The sequence below is a fragment of the Neocloeon triangulifer genome, unplaced genomic scaffold, assembly GCF_031216515.1.
Source record: "Neocloeon triangulifer isolate White Clay Creek 2 clone unplaced genomic scaffold, ASM3121651v1 ptg000009l, whole genome shotgun sequence".
NCBI classification, from domain to species: domain Eukaryota; kingdom Metazoa; phylum Arthropoda; class Insecta; order Ephemeroptera; family Baetidae; genus Neocloeon; species Neocloeon triangulifer.
This window is the reverse complement of record NW_026775551.1, coordinates 1,543,848-1,561,491: the sequence shown is the minus strand read 5'-3', so window position 1 is coordinate 1,561,491 and position 17,644 is coordinate 1,543,848. Positions and strand designations below refer to the sequence as shown.

The following is a 17,644-nucleotide window of genomic DNA, read 5'->3' as shown; positions in this document are numbered from 1 at the left end:
ATTTATTTATTAAATATAAAAGTAGTTTATTTACTTCTTCTTCATTTAATACATTCATTAAAACACAGCAAAAAACTTCACATAAGAAGTAAAAAAAATAAAAAAAATTAAATAAAAAATCTAAATAAATAGCAAGTTTTTTAAATTTATATTTTAAATAAATTTTAAATGTTATGTTATTAAAAATAACGTTGAACTTCTTTAACTTGTAAGTGTTTAAATATTTTTAATTTACGTTTTACGTTTATAATAATAATTATTAATTATATTACTAGATTGACTTCGTGAATATTTAGATTTTTCTTTAATTCTTAACCTAATTTTTTACTATCTGAATTTTCTTTTGTTTTTAGATAAGCATCAAAACAGAATGCAAACAGTTTTCAATCTTATTAAAATATAAAATTAATCTAACTTTACATTTACTAATTTCTTCCCTTTTGAATTTATTATACATTTTGTTTAAATCTATAAAAGCTGATGTTGAAATCTAGAGCGTGCTTCCTTTTCCATGCCGAATTCCACCAATCTGCGTATAATAAGGAATGCGCTGAAGAAACTAACTGCAATTTGTTTGAAGAAGTTGACACTCGAGGAGATGATCATGGAAATGAAGCTTTTCCTCGTTGCAAAAAAATGTTTTTATTCAAAAACAAATGGCTCTACCAGTTTCGGTCACGGTCTGCGACCCTATTTCATGAGCAAGAAAAATACAAAAAATCAGAAAATTGAAAAAACACCAATTTGCTGATTTTTTGTATTTTTTGACCGAAACTGGTAGAGCTGTTTGTTTTTGAATAAAAACAATTTTTTGCAACGAGGAAAAGCCCGAATCTTCATTTTCAACTAACTGCAAAACCACACTTTCCCCAGTCCCACATAAATCTCAGTTAACGCTGGGAAATCTGTTGGCCGGTCCGAGTAGAAGACGCGCGCGTGCAACTTTCTTTCGGGAGTAAATTTATCTAGAGAGGTCCGGCTTCTCCTGATAAATTTCTGCGGTCATACAATGGACCGGCAATCTGCGGTCGGCTTAATTTTCCGAACAACAGCGGCTTCTCTAGTTGCCGGCCGGGAAATGCACATGCGGAGACGTGAATTTTTCATTCTCGGGGTTTGTTCAAGCGTCGACAAACAAATCGACCTGGCGCAGAAATAAATTAGCTTCGCCCGTATAAATATACACGCGTGCATACCTGGCTGGCTGCCTTTAATGGACCAAGTTTGCGCCGTGGAAACTTTTTCCATATAATGCGGTGGACAAACGGCCGCAGGAGCCGAGGGAGTCTCGGCAAGAGGCACTTGTTGGAAAAAACGTACGCTTTTTGCGAATAATTGCGCTGGAACTTTTCAGACGTGCTCGTTGGACGGGAAAGTTGGTTTAATCACTCAGTTGAGTACAATTTGCCTGATGGATTTATTCTCACAGGAGCAGAGGCCACGCATTCAATGGGAAATTTTGAAGGCCCCACTTCACGGCAAAGTTGCTGCGTAATATTCATTTTTTTAATGCTCTCCAAACACTTTTTGCTTGCGTTTTGTTTAATTTTTTTTGTATTTCTCTAAACCCCGAATGGAAAGCGTAGTGCGCGTTTTTGTTATTAAAATAAATTGCTTGAACAGCAAAAACGCAGGATCGCATCGATCAGGCTTTACTTTTCGTATTGCATATAAATTTCGAAATTTAATTAATCATGAATTTTACATGAAATAATATTTCTTAAATGGAGAAATATAAACATAATATTATTAACTTTGGAACTATTAAAAGCCTGTCAGAAATCTGTCATGAAATCAGGATCGATATGAATAGAAAAAAAATTAAATTTAAAATACTTCCCTTCTGTCTATTTTAACTAAAAAATCCTTTTGTTCGTTGAAGTGACAAATTGTCAACGTGTTCGTTTATGAATTTATCAAGATAACCAGGAAACACAACCGCAAGCTCTGACCAAAAGTTTGCATGTCGTAATGAAAGGGTCATTTTCAAAGGGACGCGGTCGGTGGATGTGAGTTTGGATACAAAGGGGAGTTTGATTGGACGATGAGGTTTTCTCAGTAGTCTCTTTGGGTCCACGTGTGAGACCCTGGCGATAAGTCGACTTGAATTCAAAACGCAGAATCGACCTGCGTGCGTGCGTCCTGCGAATTTCAATTAACTTGACCTTTTGTCGACGGGTGAGCATGAAAGGATCAAAGCAGGCCTCTTTAGAAAGCATTTCTCGTTAAAATCAATTGTGTAAAACTGGCAAAGAGGAATTTAATCTTTAGTTTATAGAAATACCAAAAATATACACTTTTTTTATTCAGAAATTGACACACGCGAAGATGATCAAGGAAGTGAAGAACTTGGGCTTTTTGCTTATGATAAAGAAATAGTTTTTAATCAAAAAACAAAACGGCTCCACCAGTCTCGGTCACGGTCTTCAACCCTAATTCATGAGCAAGAAATATACAAAAATCAGCAAATTAAAAATGTATATTTTTATCAAGATAAAAAACTTCAAAATCTTAAGTTGAATTTGCTAGTTTTAAGATTGTGAAAATTTTTTGTTAAAAATTTGGTTTTTCAATTTGCTGATTTTTTATATCTTTTGCTCATGAAGTAGGGTCGCAGACCGTGACCAAAACTGAAAAAAAATTTTACAACGAGGAAAAAGCCCGAGTACTTCACTTCCACAGACATTTTTAATTCAATTAAATTTAATTTACTCTCAAATTCAGTGGCTTCTGAATTTCTGCTCATGTTTACAGTGAAGAAGCAATTTCCCTCACACGAGAGATAAGATTTCCTGCCCACACGTTCTGTGAATTCCCACTTCCTAAATCTGCCGCCCGTATTCGTTATACACACACACATATATGCACATATTCCGCTTCTTCAGCCTCTCGCGACGAATTATGCGAATACATACATACATAAGTAATATATGAATTCGTCGCTGCCGGCGAGAGAAGGGAAAAGAGAGATGCTGCGAATAAATTCACGTGCTCCTGAACGAATTGATCTGAATTTCAAATTGATTCTGAATTTCTTTGTCTCTGGCGGCTGCATGTGGAGGCGAATTTTTTCATGGCTCGCATAAAGACTTGCTTCCCAGAGTGAGATGAAGTAATAAATTATTTGACTTCGATTGAGCTTTTTTGCTCAAAGAAGCGGGCGAACATGGGATGGAAATGTTCTTCTCTTTTATTTTTACCCTCTGCTTCCTTGCATAAGTACAAAATAATATTAAATTTTTAGATTTTTCAAGCAGATTCAGGTGCATCTTAAATTCAGATTATAAAAACTTACCATTTTTTTGCAATAAATAAGACAATAAATAATACAAACTTCAAATGTGTATTTCAAATTTTGGAGGATCACCAAATCAATTTTATTAAATAAATTGGGAGGTGGCCAAAGTTTTAAGTGATAATTAAAACCAAAAAATTAAGGATGTAAACGTGTAGAAATGTTTTAAACGTAAATTTTTAGCATATAGATTTTTGTAAACATATTTTATGATCACTCGTTTTTTTAGCTAAATTATTTAAAATCAAATTTTACTTATTTTGTACGAACTTCCTTTAATATCTCAAACAAATTCCGAACAAGAATAAATTTTCATCTCTAATAATTTGCTTCCAAATGTGTCTTTTTATGAATTGGCAGCAAATATTCATAAAAATCGTGTGGCTTTTCGCAAGTTTAATTGTTAAATCTTGTGACTGTGTCTATTTACCCTACCACTGACCGTAACAATGCGCGAAATGAATTTTTTATCCGTTTGTTTGCATGCTGCGTACCAGCAGCACCAGATTCATATCTGGCCGGCGCACTCTGATTGTTTCCATTTTACGCTCTGCGCTTTCTGCGAATTACACAGAAACAAAGGCGGCCGTAAATTACATCTCCATGCAAGCTCCCTTTCCAAGTTGCTCTATTCATTCATTCGTACTCGCCGGAGCCGCCGCGAATAAATATTTTGCGTGAATTCCTCGCTCACACATATGAGAGCGTTTGTAGAAACTCCCTTCGCCCTCCGAGCTGCTACATAAATGCATTTGTGTTTTGTGCGCTCAAAGACGTGGTTCAGAGCAAAATAATATGCGACGGTAATAATAAGAATCAACATTTCGCTCTGCAACGCGGTTTCTGCCAACTTTTCTTTTGTGTGGCGCGCGCAGTTTTATTTTCCCTCGGCGGCGCAAATGTGTACGCGGCGTGCATATTTATTATTATAGAGAGACAAAGTCTGATTGTTAGAGTCAAACGAGCGGAGGAGAACGAGCAATTTCAGAATGGGCTTTTGTGAGCGAGAAAATTGCGCATGAATGGTTTCTTACTGCTGAGAGTATGTTTCGGAGCAAAAGACTTTTATTTATTTTCAAAGCAATATTGGACTGAAATGTGTACAATTTAAAATATCAATGCACAAAAAACTGAAATTGTTCCAGCAAAACTAGTATAAAGGCGTATTAATCACACGTGATGAGGATAAAATGAAGATTTTGACAAGAATAAAATCTGATCTAAAACCAATGAAGAGCTTGGAAATTAATATGTATATGGGGCTTTTACTCATTTTGTAAAAATTTTTATTATTCAAAAACAAAACAGCCCTATTTGTTTCGATCAGATTCTGTAACCCTTTTTTTATGAGCAAAAAAATAAATTATAAATTAAAAAACACCAAATTGAAATAAAAAACACATTTTAACATAACATTTTTTAATGTTTTAATGTTTTTTTTTTAAATTTTGCAGATTTATTTTGTATTTTTCTTGCTCATGAAATAAGGTCGCAGACCGTGACCGAAACTGGCGAAGCCGTTTTGTTTTTGAATAAAAGCAATTTGAATTTTTACAATGAAGAAAATCCCGATAGCTTCATTTCCATGATCATCTCCTTGAATGTCAATTTCTTCAAACAAATTAGCTGCAAATTATACAATGAATAAGAGGAAAAGCGGCAGTTGGATCAATTATCAAACAGTCTAAATAAAAGCCTTCTGCAAAAAGTTTATTAATTTGCTTTATTGTTTTATTCTGCATTCAAAAGTTGTATTATAATAATGTAACATCTCACAAATTATTTTATTTTCTTCTCTCAATCATATTAAAATGTATATATATTTACATTCAATTTATGATTGCTGTATTGCTTTGCATACAATAGATTTTCTATATAATAGATATAAATAATATTTTATTTTTAATAAATAATATTATAAGCAACAGAGTAAGCAAAAATATAATATTCACCCATTTATTATGTAATAATTAATTTTAAACTTACACGTTTAAATTCGTTTATTTTATCATCTGAGTCTCTATATTTTTCAATTTTTATGTACCTTTTAATGGATCCAAGTTTAAATATAATTGAATATATTCAATTTTATCGGTTATTTTTTATTTGTGGAAAAAAGTGTAATTTTGTATTTGTAAGCCAGATGCGAGCAAACAGCTGCAAGGTCAATTACTCATCTTATGTGCTTTGTTTTCGTCGTCAGGAGTGGCACTTTTGCTACCCCGGGCGGAATGACACTCAAAGTTAATTTCGCGTCGCTGCTTTGGCTGCTGCGAGCGGCGGAACAAGCAAGGATTAAGAACTTAATTCCGCTTTTGATACGCGCTCGGCACCAGGCCGTCCGGAGCTGCAAATTTGCAGGAAAAGTAGCAAAGCTTCAGGGGAACGAAGCAGCAGTATTTGAGTTTGGTTCCGTTCGAGCCTCGCCTTTTCGCAAAGCAGCTTTCGTCGCGGCTAAATGAATTATCAAAAACCGTATCTGGCTGCCAGTAAAAATTAGGCGAAAATTAATCTGCTTTTGTTCGGCGCTATTGTACCAAAGCTTTATTCATCCTTCACTAATTAGCTGCTAAGTTGAAAATAACAAGCTGTGATTGGCACATGCTCAAAATTCGTTTCAAACCGTTTTTTGCATAAATTTAATGGGGTTTCCATTCAACATTTCCAAGGTTTTCTTTCTCTACTTTTTTATTTTAATTCCACGCATTTAGATAATTTAACGAAACTTCAGATGTAATTACTTTTTAACAATTTAATTGTATTTGTACTGCTGAAAATAAATTGCCAAAAAATTTATATCCTTTCATTAAAGATCTGCTTTTTTGTAAAAGAAATTACACAGTTTCATGTAACATAGAGAAATTTAAAAAACTATAAATGATTGTCTTTTTACAGATATATAATTTAAAAATTAGATTATTAACTTTAATAAAAAAATAGTTATTTTAGGGTTAACAAATATTTAGTTTTAATCATTATGAACTTAATATTTCTGTTAATAATAAAATTAGGTTATCCCTTTTTTTTTTTGTAGAGAACATTGTAAATAAGATTATTGATGAATCCTACGATTGTGCATAATTAATTAAATTAATACAAAAACCTGATGACAGCATCAGCACGTCATGCATGCAAAACTCAAAACACGCGGTTTAATTTACGGCGTCCTGCAAAACAAAGAGCGCTGCAAACGCTTTTCCCTGCCCTAGTGCGCGGCTTACTTAATTAAAGGACTCGCGCCGAGTGCTCGACGGAGACTTTTGTTTACGCTGCGCGCGCGACGTGTAATTATGAGTTAATCAAGAGTTCGCGACCGCAAGCTGACAAGCAGTATGTAAAATACAGTGTCTGTCAACGTGGAAAACTGGGAAACCAAAACCGCGAGGCTGATGAAGTTGAAAATTCTTAAAATTAAACCGCGTTTTGTCAAATGAAAATATTCTTTTGTTTGAAGAAATTGAGGAGATGATCATGGAAATTGCTTTTCCTCGTTGCAGAAATTGTTTTTGTTTAAAAAACACAAATGGCTCTACCAGTATCGGTCACGAGTAAGAAATTACTCATGAAATAGTGTCGCAGACCATGACCGAAACTGGTAGAGCCATTTGTTTTTAAATAAAAACAATTTTCTCAATGAGAAAATGCCCGATCTCTTAATTTCTATGATAAAAATGATAAAAAAAAGTTTTTTTTAAACGCACTGTTAAAGTTTGCAGTTTTACAGCAATTATGATTAATAATTTACATGATTGAATTCTTTTGGTTTTATTTTAACTGAGTTGTAGTTTTTCCTGAGTTTTTTCTTCTCTTTTTTTCCCAATTCAAAATTTTGTATTGACAGAGAAGAATAAATAATAATAATAATAGTTTTGAATTGAATTTAGCTATTTATGCTTCAAATATTGCAATTTGAAGCTCAGAGATTCATTATCATTGTTTTCCTTTATTGATCAAACTAATTGTATTTTCATATTTTATTTTATATATGTATGCACTTCTTATCGTTTGAACACAAACAATTTTCATTTCCCACATGCATTGAAAAACCAAAAATGTTATTAGAATTTAGATAAACAAACTCATTGTGAGCGACAGAAATTTTCTGACTGAACATAATTTCAAAATAAGTTTTTTATGAATAACCTTTTTAATAATGATTTCAGTTATCCGTCGTGTTCGAACGCCCTGGCCCCCGGTCTGGCATCTGACCTGCACTACAACGAGGGTGTGATCGCCTTCATTGGTCCTGCTTGCGCCTTTGCCCTCGAACCAGTGGCAAGATTGGCCGCCTACTGGGACATCCCGATCATCACAGGCATGGGTGACCAGGTAAGAAAAATTTGCATCGCTTTTCGATGAATTTTTAAATATTTTCAACAACCCATTGCAAGTGTCTTGAAGCCCTAAAATCCAGAACTCATAATTTAAATCACAGTTGTTTGCATTTTGTCCTAGAGCACTGTTGTTGTCGTTCCAGTTCTTTCAGTCCTGGGGCTGAGAAAAATTTATGTCCTCGAATATCTCACAGATTATGCAAGTTAAAAAAAACTTTTTAATTTTTGCTTTGGTCAAATTTAAATAAGTTTAAAGCTTATTTCGTCACTTTTTCTTTGGAACAAATTATGAAGTTGCCAACTTTTGAAATTAACTTTTCCGCCATTTTTCTCAGCCCGTGTCATGTTTTTCCCCGTTACATTATTCCACCTGCGCCTGTTTCTTGTTAGCCGCCAGCCGAGGGCGAACTCTCAGTGACCTCGCCTTTCATAAGCAAATTTGACAAACTGAAGAAAGGACAGTCGACCGTGAGTACTCGCATCAATCAATCTCGCACCTTTATATTTGTTGCACGTGTGTGAGTGTTTTGCACGCAGGATATAAATTTCTATCGCTTCCGACGACCTTAAACGCGCAGCGGCGGATTATCTGACGACGAGAGATCACACGCACATGACATTAATTATGCATTCATTTGCTCTCGGTACTTTGTATGTACAACGCGCCCGCTTTAATTACGCCTGACACGCTGCTTGCTCGTTGCTTTTCGTCAGCTTTACGCGTGGCTTAGCGAATCCAGTGACTGATTTAAAATTTAACTTTGGCCTCAGCTTACGTTTTGGAAAAGCAGAGAAAACGCGAATGTTTCAAAATAAAGATAACTCTCATTAAAAATTTTAGAGTTATAAACGCAAATAAGCTTAAAAAATTAAATGGAATATTTACTAAAATTATAGGGCAATTATGATTTCATGGTCCTTGACTATTAGAATATTTTAAGTTTAAAGCTTTTGATTCGGGGAAAAAAAATAAGTAATTTATGTAATTATTTAATTTTGAAGTACTCTCCTTATTGTTGGAACCAGAGTGTTTGACGGGACCAATTTTTGAAAATTTTCCCGTCCCGTTCCCGAATTTTTTTCAAACAATTTCCCGAGTCTGGTCCCGTTCCCGGGAGTGCCTAAAACGAAATTTTGGACCCGTCCCGAGTCCCGATTCCTGCAATCAGCTATTAATCGTCGTTTTTCTAATAAAAAATATTAAAAATTATTTATGTAATAAATATTATAATTAATATGAAATTACATCATAACTTTCTAGTAATTTAAAATTGTCTCAATGTTTTTTTTTGTTTTTTGTAATCAAAATACTTTAATGAGAGAAAAAGTTAATTTTCATCTCGTTGACAATTTTCATAGAGATTTTACTAATTAGAGTTGGAAACAAAATTTCAATTTTCATTTAGAAAACCATTTGCTCAAATTTAATGAACAATAAGCCAATCATCACGCAATGCGAGCATCACATATTGGATTAATTCATTTGGCGAGAGTGGACACGAAATTAAGCGTGTATCTTGTTGATATGATTGTACGAGTGAAGCAAAACGAGTCTCGCGTGTCTCTTGCCTTGCTTACTTAATGCCATTCGGCAGGCTAATTGCATTCGCCGCTGCTGGAAGGGCGCATCGCACACACAGCCCGGCCAACCCCGTTTTCATCCCCCTGGGAGCTGCTCTCACTCAAATCCACTTGCTCTGTTTGTTTCTCAGCCGGGCTAAACAACACAATGTCATGACGAGTTGCACTTAAAAAATAACCGACGTGGCTTGAGTGAGCGAGTCGCTCGAGTCGAGAGCACTCAAGAGGCATTTGGAGGAAAAAGAGTGCGGATTTGCGCTCTTGATTTGCTTTCGCGCTTGACATTTTGGTTAGAACGGATCTCTTTAGGGAAATCTGGAAACATTCAAACTCGTTCCTTCGGTGTGTGGGACGTTTGTTGACGTAACGCAGAACGAAGTCAAGTGTAAATTCTCTAAAATGAGTAAATGTTCAAGGATCAATAATGAGCTCTTTAATTAATTAATTTCAAATAAACCAGTGAACGGAAGGGATTCAATCTGAACTTAAAACATAAATATCTTGCAGATTAAAACGTGAAAATGTCAAAAATTATTCTTACAATCCGATTATTTATTCAAATATTTATTTTTCCCATAAAAAATCAACGTTTTAACTTCATCCATAGCCAACAGTTCTAATTCCAATTGATATTAATATTGGATAGAGATGACTTTTTCCGACTTTTTCAAGTTTTCATGAGCGCTACATTTTAAATAATAAAGTTTTTACATGAAATTTAACGTAATGAAATGGAAATTTAATCTGAACATAAATTTCTCTCTTACATAACATTATTTCTGTATGAATTATTTCTGCAAAATACGAAATCCGCTCTGCCAGCCAGATCACATTTTGTATGCAATTAATTTTCAAGCTCCGGCTCCATTTCGTCGAAATGCGGTGGAGGGTCTGAAGCGGCCTAGCTGAATTAACAAATACATGCAAATCATCCAGAGCCGACCCAGAATAGAGAGGCTGTTTCTGCTTCTTTTGCGCCACCTCCTATCTCGGCGCTAATTTTTATCTCTGGCCCTCTCCGCACCCTTAACTCCGCAGGCTGTGTAAGAAGTAATTAGCAATGTTGCAAGAGAGGGATACATTCGAAGTCGACGCGTTGTGAGGAAACAAAGGAGTCGAGAAGCTACCTCGGTAAATGCGAAATTGAATTAACAATTCCGTTTCGCCGGTGCGAATTCGCCAACGCGGTGGAGGAATTACCAACAATTTACGAGAAGGCGAACAGAGTATTATTTGCCAATCTAACAGAGTCAATAATGGTTACAATAGAATTGCCATGAATTATACAGAATTATATAATATATTAAACGTTTTTTTACGGACATTACGTTTATACGTTTATAGAACAATTGTTATATTTAAATTTATAATTTAATTATTATTGTGGTAAAAAAAATTATTTTTAAATATATTTAGATACACAAAACACTCAACAACATTTTACTTTTTAATTTTTTTTCTGTTTAATACTAATTTATTTTATTCCCATGAGGATCATCATCATTACAGTTATTTTTTTTCCAAAAATATTTGAATGTGTCATTTTATGTCAGGTGATTGTGGACTTATCATAAATTTTATTATTCGGGTCAATTAAGGTATAACAGTTAAAAGTAAACTCAATGCAAAGAAATGTCTTTAGTTTAATTTGCAAATTGTCTTTATTAATTTTACTTTATGCTTCCTCTGTACTTAAAATATTGGCACCCTAATTTGAAAACTAATTTATTTTCAAAATTGATTTACAGGATTTACATAACAGAAATGTCTTCAGTTCTCCAAATTTACATTTTATATAATATGTCATCTTCAAATCAAATCCCTCTTGATTCTCATTATAAAAAAATAGATACATTCCTCAGCTGTGTCATCAAATGCCACTTTGCACCTGTTAAGTTGAGCACACAAATGTCACAGTTCAAGGATGTCGACCGAATTTGGAAGCTAAATGGCGTGTCGAAATTCGAATCTTCGCTCTCTCTCTGAGCCGCTTTAGTGCACGTGGCGCAATTACTAATTAATGCAAGCTTCGCTCTACTCCCATCTAATGGCTCCTGAGCACCCTTGCCTTAATGGGTCTCAAAAGATAATACGCTGCCGCAATGTGCTACGTTTCGAATTTATTGCCGAAACATAAACTCGGGAATTTTGGCACGTTTCCCGTTCCGAAATTCCTTGCATTATATAATTCTTGCAAAATTATTTGTTTTTACAACCACAGTTCTTTAGGTTTTGTTTTCTAAATAAAAAAAATGCAACTCACTGCGACGATTTCATTATTTCTTTCCGTGGCAAAACGAGCGTCTTTTTATTATTCCCATTTGTCATCTACATTGTCTCTAAGTTGTGAAGTAAATTGCATCACGTGCGCCAGTTTTTCACAAGAGTAAAAAAAAAACACTCCATTACTTGGCGATTTTTCAACTCCATAAACCTGCACGGAAAGGACGATTTCCCCAAGCCATTCTCATTTCGCAACTCAAACAATTGCAAAGAGTTTGCTCGGCGGAAGTTAATTAATAGGAGAACAACGCGCTCAGTAATTCACACTTTCCCATCGAGTAAATCTCTTTCTTCCGACTAGATTTTATTATATACGGAGCGGTGAGTTGGATGGATAAATTTAATAACATCCATCCGTCCAGAAAAGCAAGATTTTCGCAGAGGTTCAATGAGAGAGGTCGTGTTTGACGAGGGAAAATTGAACGAGATATCTGTCGGTCCGTGCGAAAGGGGGAGCCTTTGTGTTGCGAACTGTTGTGCGTGGGCGGAGGAGATGCGTCGGACCAAATATAGAAATTTGATCTTTCCTCTCACTGGATTCAGCGTCAGATTGCCAAAATAGCTCCAATTCACTCATGAATGGCTTCCTTTTGCAATTGGTTGCGCAGGGAGCAAAATACTGTCGGAAAAAAGTAAATAATATAAATCAAACTAATACGGACCCATGTTTAATATTTTTATATAATATATATTTGATCAAGGAAAATGGCACCACTTTAATAACGTTGAAGTTATTTTCAATTTTTTGATAATTTGTCGTTTCTTGTATTTTACATAAAAGATCCACTCCGGTCAATTGTATTGCTCTTTATTCTGAAAGATTGCTAAATCTTGAGTAAATCTTGTGAAAAAACTATTTGAAAATTCCAAACCGTTGCGTCTCAATCAAAAGAAAACCTAAATACAAGTGATTCGCGCGAAAAACGTATGAAAATTGAGTAGCCAATCAGATCCATCAGTTTGTTCCAAAAACTACCGAATTTGGTCACATTGGCGCTGCTATCGCTGATTTTTCCACTAATGCCCCACGGCGCTGCAGAAAACTTGGCAAAATCAGCGATCGCAGCGCCAATGTGACCAAATTCTGTAGTTTTTTGAACAAACTGATGGATCTGATTGGCTCCTCAATTCTCACACGTTTTTCGCGGGAATCACTCGTATTTAGTGTCAGGGTCTCTTCGACCCTGACAGCATTTTATATCCGATATATATTTTGGTGACCCGGTTTTGCTATCTGTATTGTCTTTATGTGTCAGCGGTAAATACAAGCTGATGTTATGTAATGTTGATTTCCTGGTGGGCAGACGGAATCTGGCCACCGGACAATAAAGCCGCAAGGTAAGAACTCAACCATCTTGTTTCATTATCACTAAGGGCTATGCCCGCATCCCCGGGCCTTAAGCCCTTACATTAGGTTTTCTTTTGATTGAGACTTTTGGAATTTTCAAATAGTGTTTTCACAAGATATACTCGAAATTTAGCAATCTTTCAGAATAAAGAGCAATACAAATGACCGGAGAGGATCTTTAAAATTTGAAATTATATAAAAAATTAAAAAAAAAAACTTTAGAGTCAACATAATTCTAAGATTTCATGCTTACAAAAATTTAAATGAAAAAATTACAAAATTGAATTTTGACAACGCACTTAAAAAAAATTATATACAATGTACAAAATTACAATCACTTAATAATTTGAATATTTAAACATTTTTCATTCCGGTTAATTTAATATATTGTCAACCATTTTGCATGAAAACTTCCAAAATAAGGAAAAGATCTTAAGAAATCTCCCAAATATTCTGAGATTCAATTTAGATGTTGAGACTTTATTGGGAAATTTAACTTTCGACATTTAACGGTATGCAAATGAAAGACGTGTCGTTAAAAAGAGATGGCGAACTTTCTTCTTCTTGACATATAAGTCAATCATAACTCCTTCCGTAGAGGGAACGTGCGCAAAAACTTTATCGCCAATTGCAGCGAAAATCGCGAGCGCGAGTTAATCTCTCTTGCTTGGCGAATTTCGTTCGCATTCCGCCCGCATAAAGTGCGCACGGAGGCTCCAGTATGAAATGTCTAGGGAGGTTTTAGTACAACATCTTTATGAGGCCTGCAAGACCTCAAGAAGAACTCTCGGCGGTAACCCTGCTTTTACGGCAGCCAGGCTCGACTACCTCTCGAGACCAACTCGCTACGCACGTGAAATATTAATTTTTACGTATTCAAACGACCTCCCTGCTCCGATCGGATATTTGAATAGCCAAGGTCTCTCGCAATTTATCTCCCAAATGATCCGCATTTATAGCCGTCTGGAAAATGGAGGCCGTTCTTCAGAAACGGCCAAGTGATGGATGCTCGGCGTGGATTTATTTCTCTAGAACCACAATTTATCGATTTTGAGAAGAAATCTTATTGGTAAATTCTGAAAAATTCGTCCACTTTTGCTTCTTGTTTTAAAAACAATTGCCTTAATCGGTTGAAATTTAGTTGGCGTGAAAATGACAAATATTTTTTTAATGAAATTCCTTTTCCCTCTCTCGCTTTATTGCTTTCGCGCCAAATTCTTCAGATTCCACTCTCAGGTACAATATGCCCTTTGCTTTTTTGCATCTTCTTTTTCACAATTTTCCTTTCTCGTCGAGATGAGAGTGCACGTTGCAATTAGAGCATGGCATGTTTACGAAATGTGTGTGTTTTTTTCACGGAGTCACTACTCCGATCGCCTGCTGAGAGCATGGCAAAGTGCATTAGGCCGGCCTGTTTTCTGTGCGTTCTGAGCCGACTTCTTTTGTGCAGAGGATCTTCAACAAGACCGAGTACCCGACGCTAACGAGGATGTCTTACTGCCAGTGCCGTCTTCGGCTCGTTTTTGCCAGCATTTTCCGCCAGTTCAAATGGCACCATGTGGCCCTCATCCTTGACAAATCCGACCTCTTCAGCTTCACAGTTGGTGAGTACAATTTGCAAAACTAACTTTGGAGTTTCCTTACTTTGGCGATGAAATTGAATTTTTTTTAAGCTTTTTATTAACCATAATGGTAGTTTTAAAGTTTAAAGGTGAAAAATCTAGATTTATATTTACGATTAGCTCAACTATTGTGAATTAATTTCAGAATAATTTAATATTTGGTCTTTATTGAAAACTCAATTGAGTACAACTTTCAACTTACATCTTAGAAGGTTAAAATTAAGATTCACAATTTATTGTATCAGTTTGCGCGACAGGGTTTCCAAAGTTTTTCACTTATTTTTAGAATAATTTAATTTCGTGGAAAATTTATTCTAGCTCTGTTTGATTCCTAATTGTTTTAACAAAATATTTTGGAAATGAAATGCTGCGAAAACAAACGGCTTTACCCGTTTCGGTCACGGTCTGCGACCCTATTTCATGAGCAAGAAAAATACAAAGATAAATCTGCATAATTGAAAAGACACAAACACACGTTTTAACATAAAAATTAAAATCTAAATATGTTGTTGGTACTTGAATTTGTTAGTTTTAAGATTTTGATTTTTATGTAAATTTTTTGTGTTTTCAATTTTGCTGATTTTATTTTTTATTTTTCTTGCTCATGAAATAGGGTCGCAGACCGTGACCGAAACTGGTAGAGCCATTTGTTTTTGAATAAAAACAATTTTTTGCAACGAGGAAAAGCCCATGATCATCTCCTCGAGTGTCAATTTCTTCAAATAAAATATTTTGTTTCCTTTTTTTTTAATAATTAATATTTTTAAATAAACATTATCCACTCCTACACTTATAACTTTAAATCATCCTTCAATCACTCAGAATTCAAATGTAAGCATTGTGTGCATTGAATCGTCAGTGAACATCTGATTTTTCACCTAATCCTAAAGATTTATCCAAACTCCAATCTTATAAGAAAGCTCCTTTGAAAAGCAATCGGCAGCGCGTCAACTGCATTATTGATGCTCAATTGAAATGCAAACAGTGCTCGCTGCTTTTCCACTATCGCAGTCCATGCAGAGATGGAATTTCGCAGTCGGATCGATTTGCCATTGAATTCAACACTCGCACACGTAGAAACGTTATCGGCTGCAAGTAGGTCAAGCGGATTATCAGGTGCATCGCATGCATGTGCACACAAGTAATCCGCATCCTCCTGCCGGCGCAGTTGTTTTGAATTGCAATACACGCGTCTGCCGAGCACAAAAGCACCCGAGGAACGAGCAGTTTGTGTGCTTGGACGTTTTTGCGGTGCAAAATGCACACATAACGCGCAACGTTCCGCTTTCTTGCAAGATAAACAGCTCCGTAGAAGTTCATCTTAACAAAGGGAGACTTACTTCGTTGCATTGCAACAAGCAGTACCAGATGCTGCCGCGAAATCTTGATGCAATAATGTGATGTGCAAAATTGCAAGCATCAATGGAGCACTTGATTTTAAATTAATTTTTATTTAAGATTCAAGTAACAAAATTCAATTTTTGTAAATAGATATTTAAAATTTAAATAAATAAATCATTTAATAATTGACATAATTTAAATTCAAGCATTTTATATTAGATTTGAAAGATCATTTTATTTTAGTATTTGATGTTCGTTTTGTCCTTAAGTACTTACATAAACTGAACGAGGAAACCACTGCTCAGAAAACAAATTAAAATGCCAAATTTTCAACTTTTAATTAGAAATTTTAATAGAACCGGAAACTGGAATACACTTTTTTTTTTAGGGTCAGGCCAAGACAAAGTCTTGTCGGCCTGTGCCCTTTATTGGTGGTACAGAAGGCACCACCCAATTAATTTTTATTTTATTTTTATTTTTTGGGGTTCAACTTGACAACGCAAACACGACACAACTCTACACAAATAAAATTACAAAAAAAAAAAAAAAAATAGTCACTCCAATAAAATTAATAATTTTATTTACTTTAAAATACACACATATTATTATCTTTTTATGCAACTCGATTTTTTAATACGCAAATCATATTACTTATTGAAACGTTATCCTTACTTATTTTGTAGCTTTAAAAACCCCAACTCAGAGGGTTGAACATTTTGATGCCCAATTAATTCAAAAATGTTTGCGAATTAATTTTCATCCGTCTTATAATACACGCCGCGCTTAATCTATTTTTATCAAAGAATAAATAATGATTCAACATAATATTTCAAATGGGCTCACCCAAAAAACTATAAATTCAAAAACCTGGTCTTTTGCCCTAACTCAGAGGTTTGAACATTGTAAGGACAATTTAATTTCTTTGTTCACAATTTTTGCGAATTAATTTTCATGCGTATTATAAAACAAGCCGCGCAGAATTAATTTTGACCAAAAAAACGATGCTTCAAAGTATTTCAAGAAGGCAAAACCACAAAAACTATATTTAAAAACCTGGTATTCAATTCATTTATTCTCTCGCAACAAGTCAAACAGAAAATTAAAAAATCGCATTGGGAGAGAATTGGCAGCCAGCTCTAGTAAACAACTTACTAAAACTCATAGGCTCAATTTGGAAGCAAAAGTGTTTCCAACTTAAACCTACTCGCCGAACTGGAGCCGGTATTTTTCCTTAACTTAGAGAGTTGAACTTTTTAATGGCCAATTTTAATTTGTTTGTTCAAAATTTTGCGTATTAATTTACATCTGTCACATAAAAGAGATTGCGCACAATCTATTTTAACCAAAGAACATGATTCAACGTAAAATTTCAAGTACGGTAAACCCCAGAAACTTGTTAGATAAAAAATTATTTTGTTGATAAGTTATGACGATAAGTTCAATAATAAATCAAGATGACATTGCTTTATGAGCAATCTAGTGGAGTGAAAACAAAATAAAATAATTTAGAGTTTATTTATGAAGAAAAAAAACCGCGTTTGTGCCATTTCTTTAAAGTTATTCAAAGAGCACCAAAGCATCTCCTTTCAAAAGACTCGACCGACAATAAATAAAGTAGGAAAGCTCATAAATCGCAACGCACACAATGTTTGCCATCAGCAGGGCAAGCAAAGTCCGCAGCATTGCGACAAAATCTACAAAATTATTCCCTGTGTGGGCGGCGCAGTATGTTTGTAGCGCGTATTTCATGTAATTCGCCGGCGGACTCGAAATTATCGAGCACCTGCGCGCGTTTGACGGAAAAAGCTGGCTTTGGGGAGACAATGAAGAGCAGATGGTT

The 17,644-nt window shown here is 34.9% G+C and overlaps 1 protein-coding gene across 6 annotated transcripts in view; it reads left to right on the top strand.

Moving 5' to 3' along the window:
• The window catches only part of LOC132195103 (atrial natriuretic peptide receptor 1), a 145,608-nt gene that overhangs the window by 106,782 nt on the left and 21,182 nt on the right, over positions 1-17,644 (top strand). For 5 of the 6 annotated variants that reach the window (XM_059616852.1, XM_059616856.1, XM_059616857.1 and 2 more), the window contains 3 exons: positions 7,459-7,624; positions 8,020-8,097; positions 14,292-14,445. In XM_059616852.1, coding sequence (XP_059472835.1) covers positions 7,459-7,624; positions 8,020-8,097; positions 14,292-14,445 — 398 coding nt within the window. The remainder of the gene's footprint in view (positions 1-7,458; positions 7,625-8,019; positions 8,098-14,291; positions 14,446-17,644) is intronic. The other variant, XM_059616853.1, reaches the window with a different exon arrangement.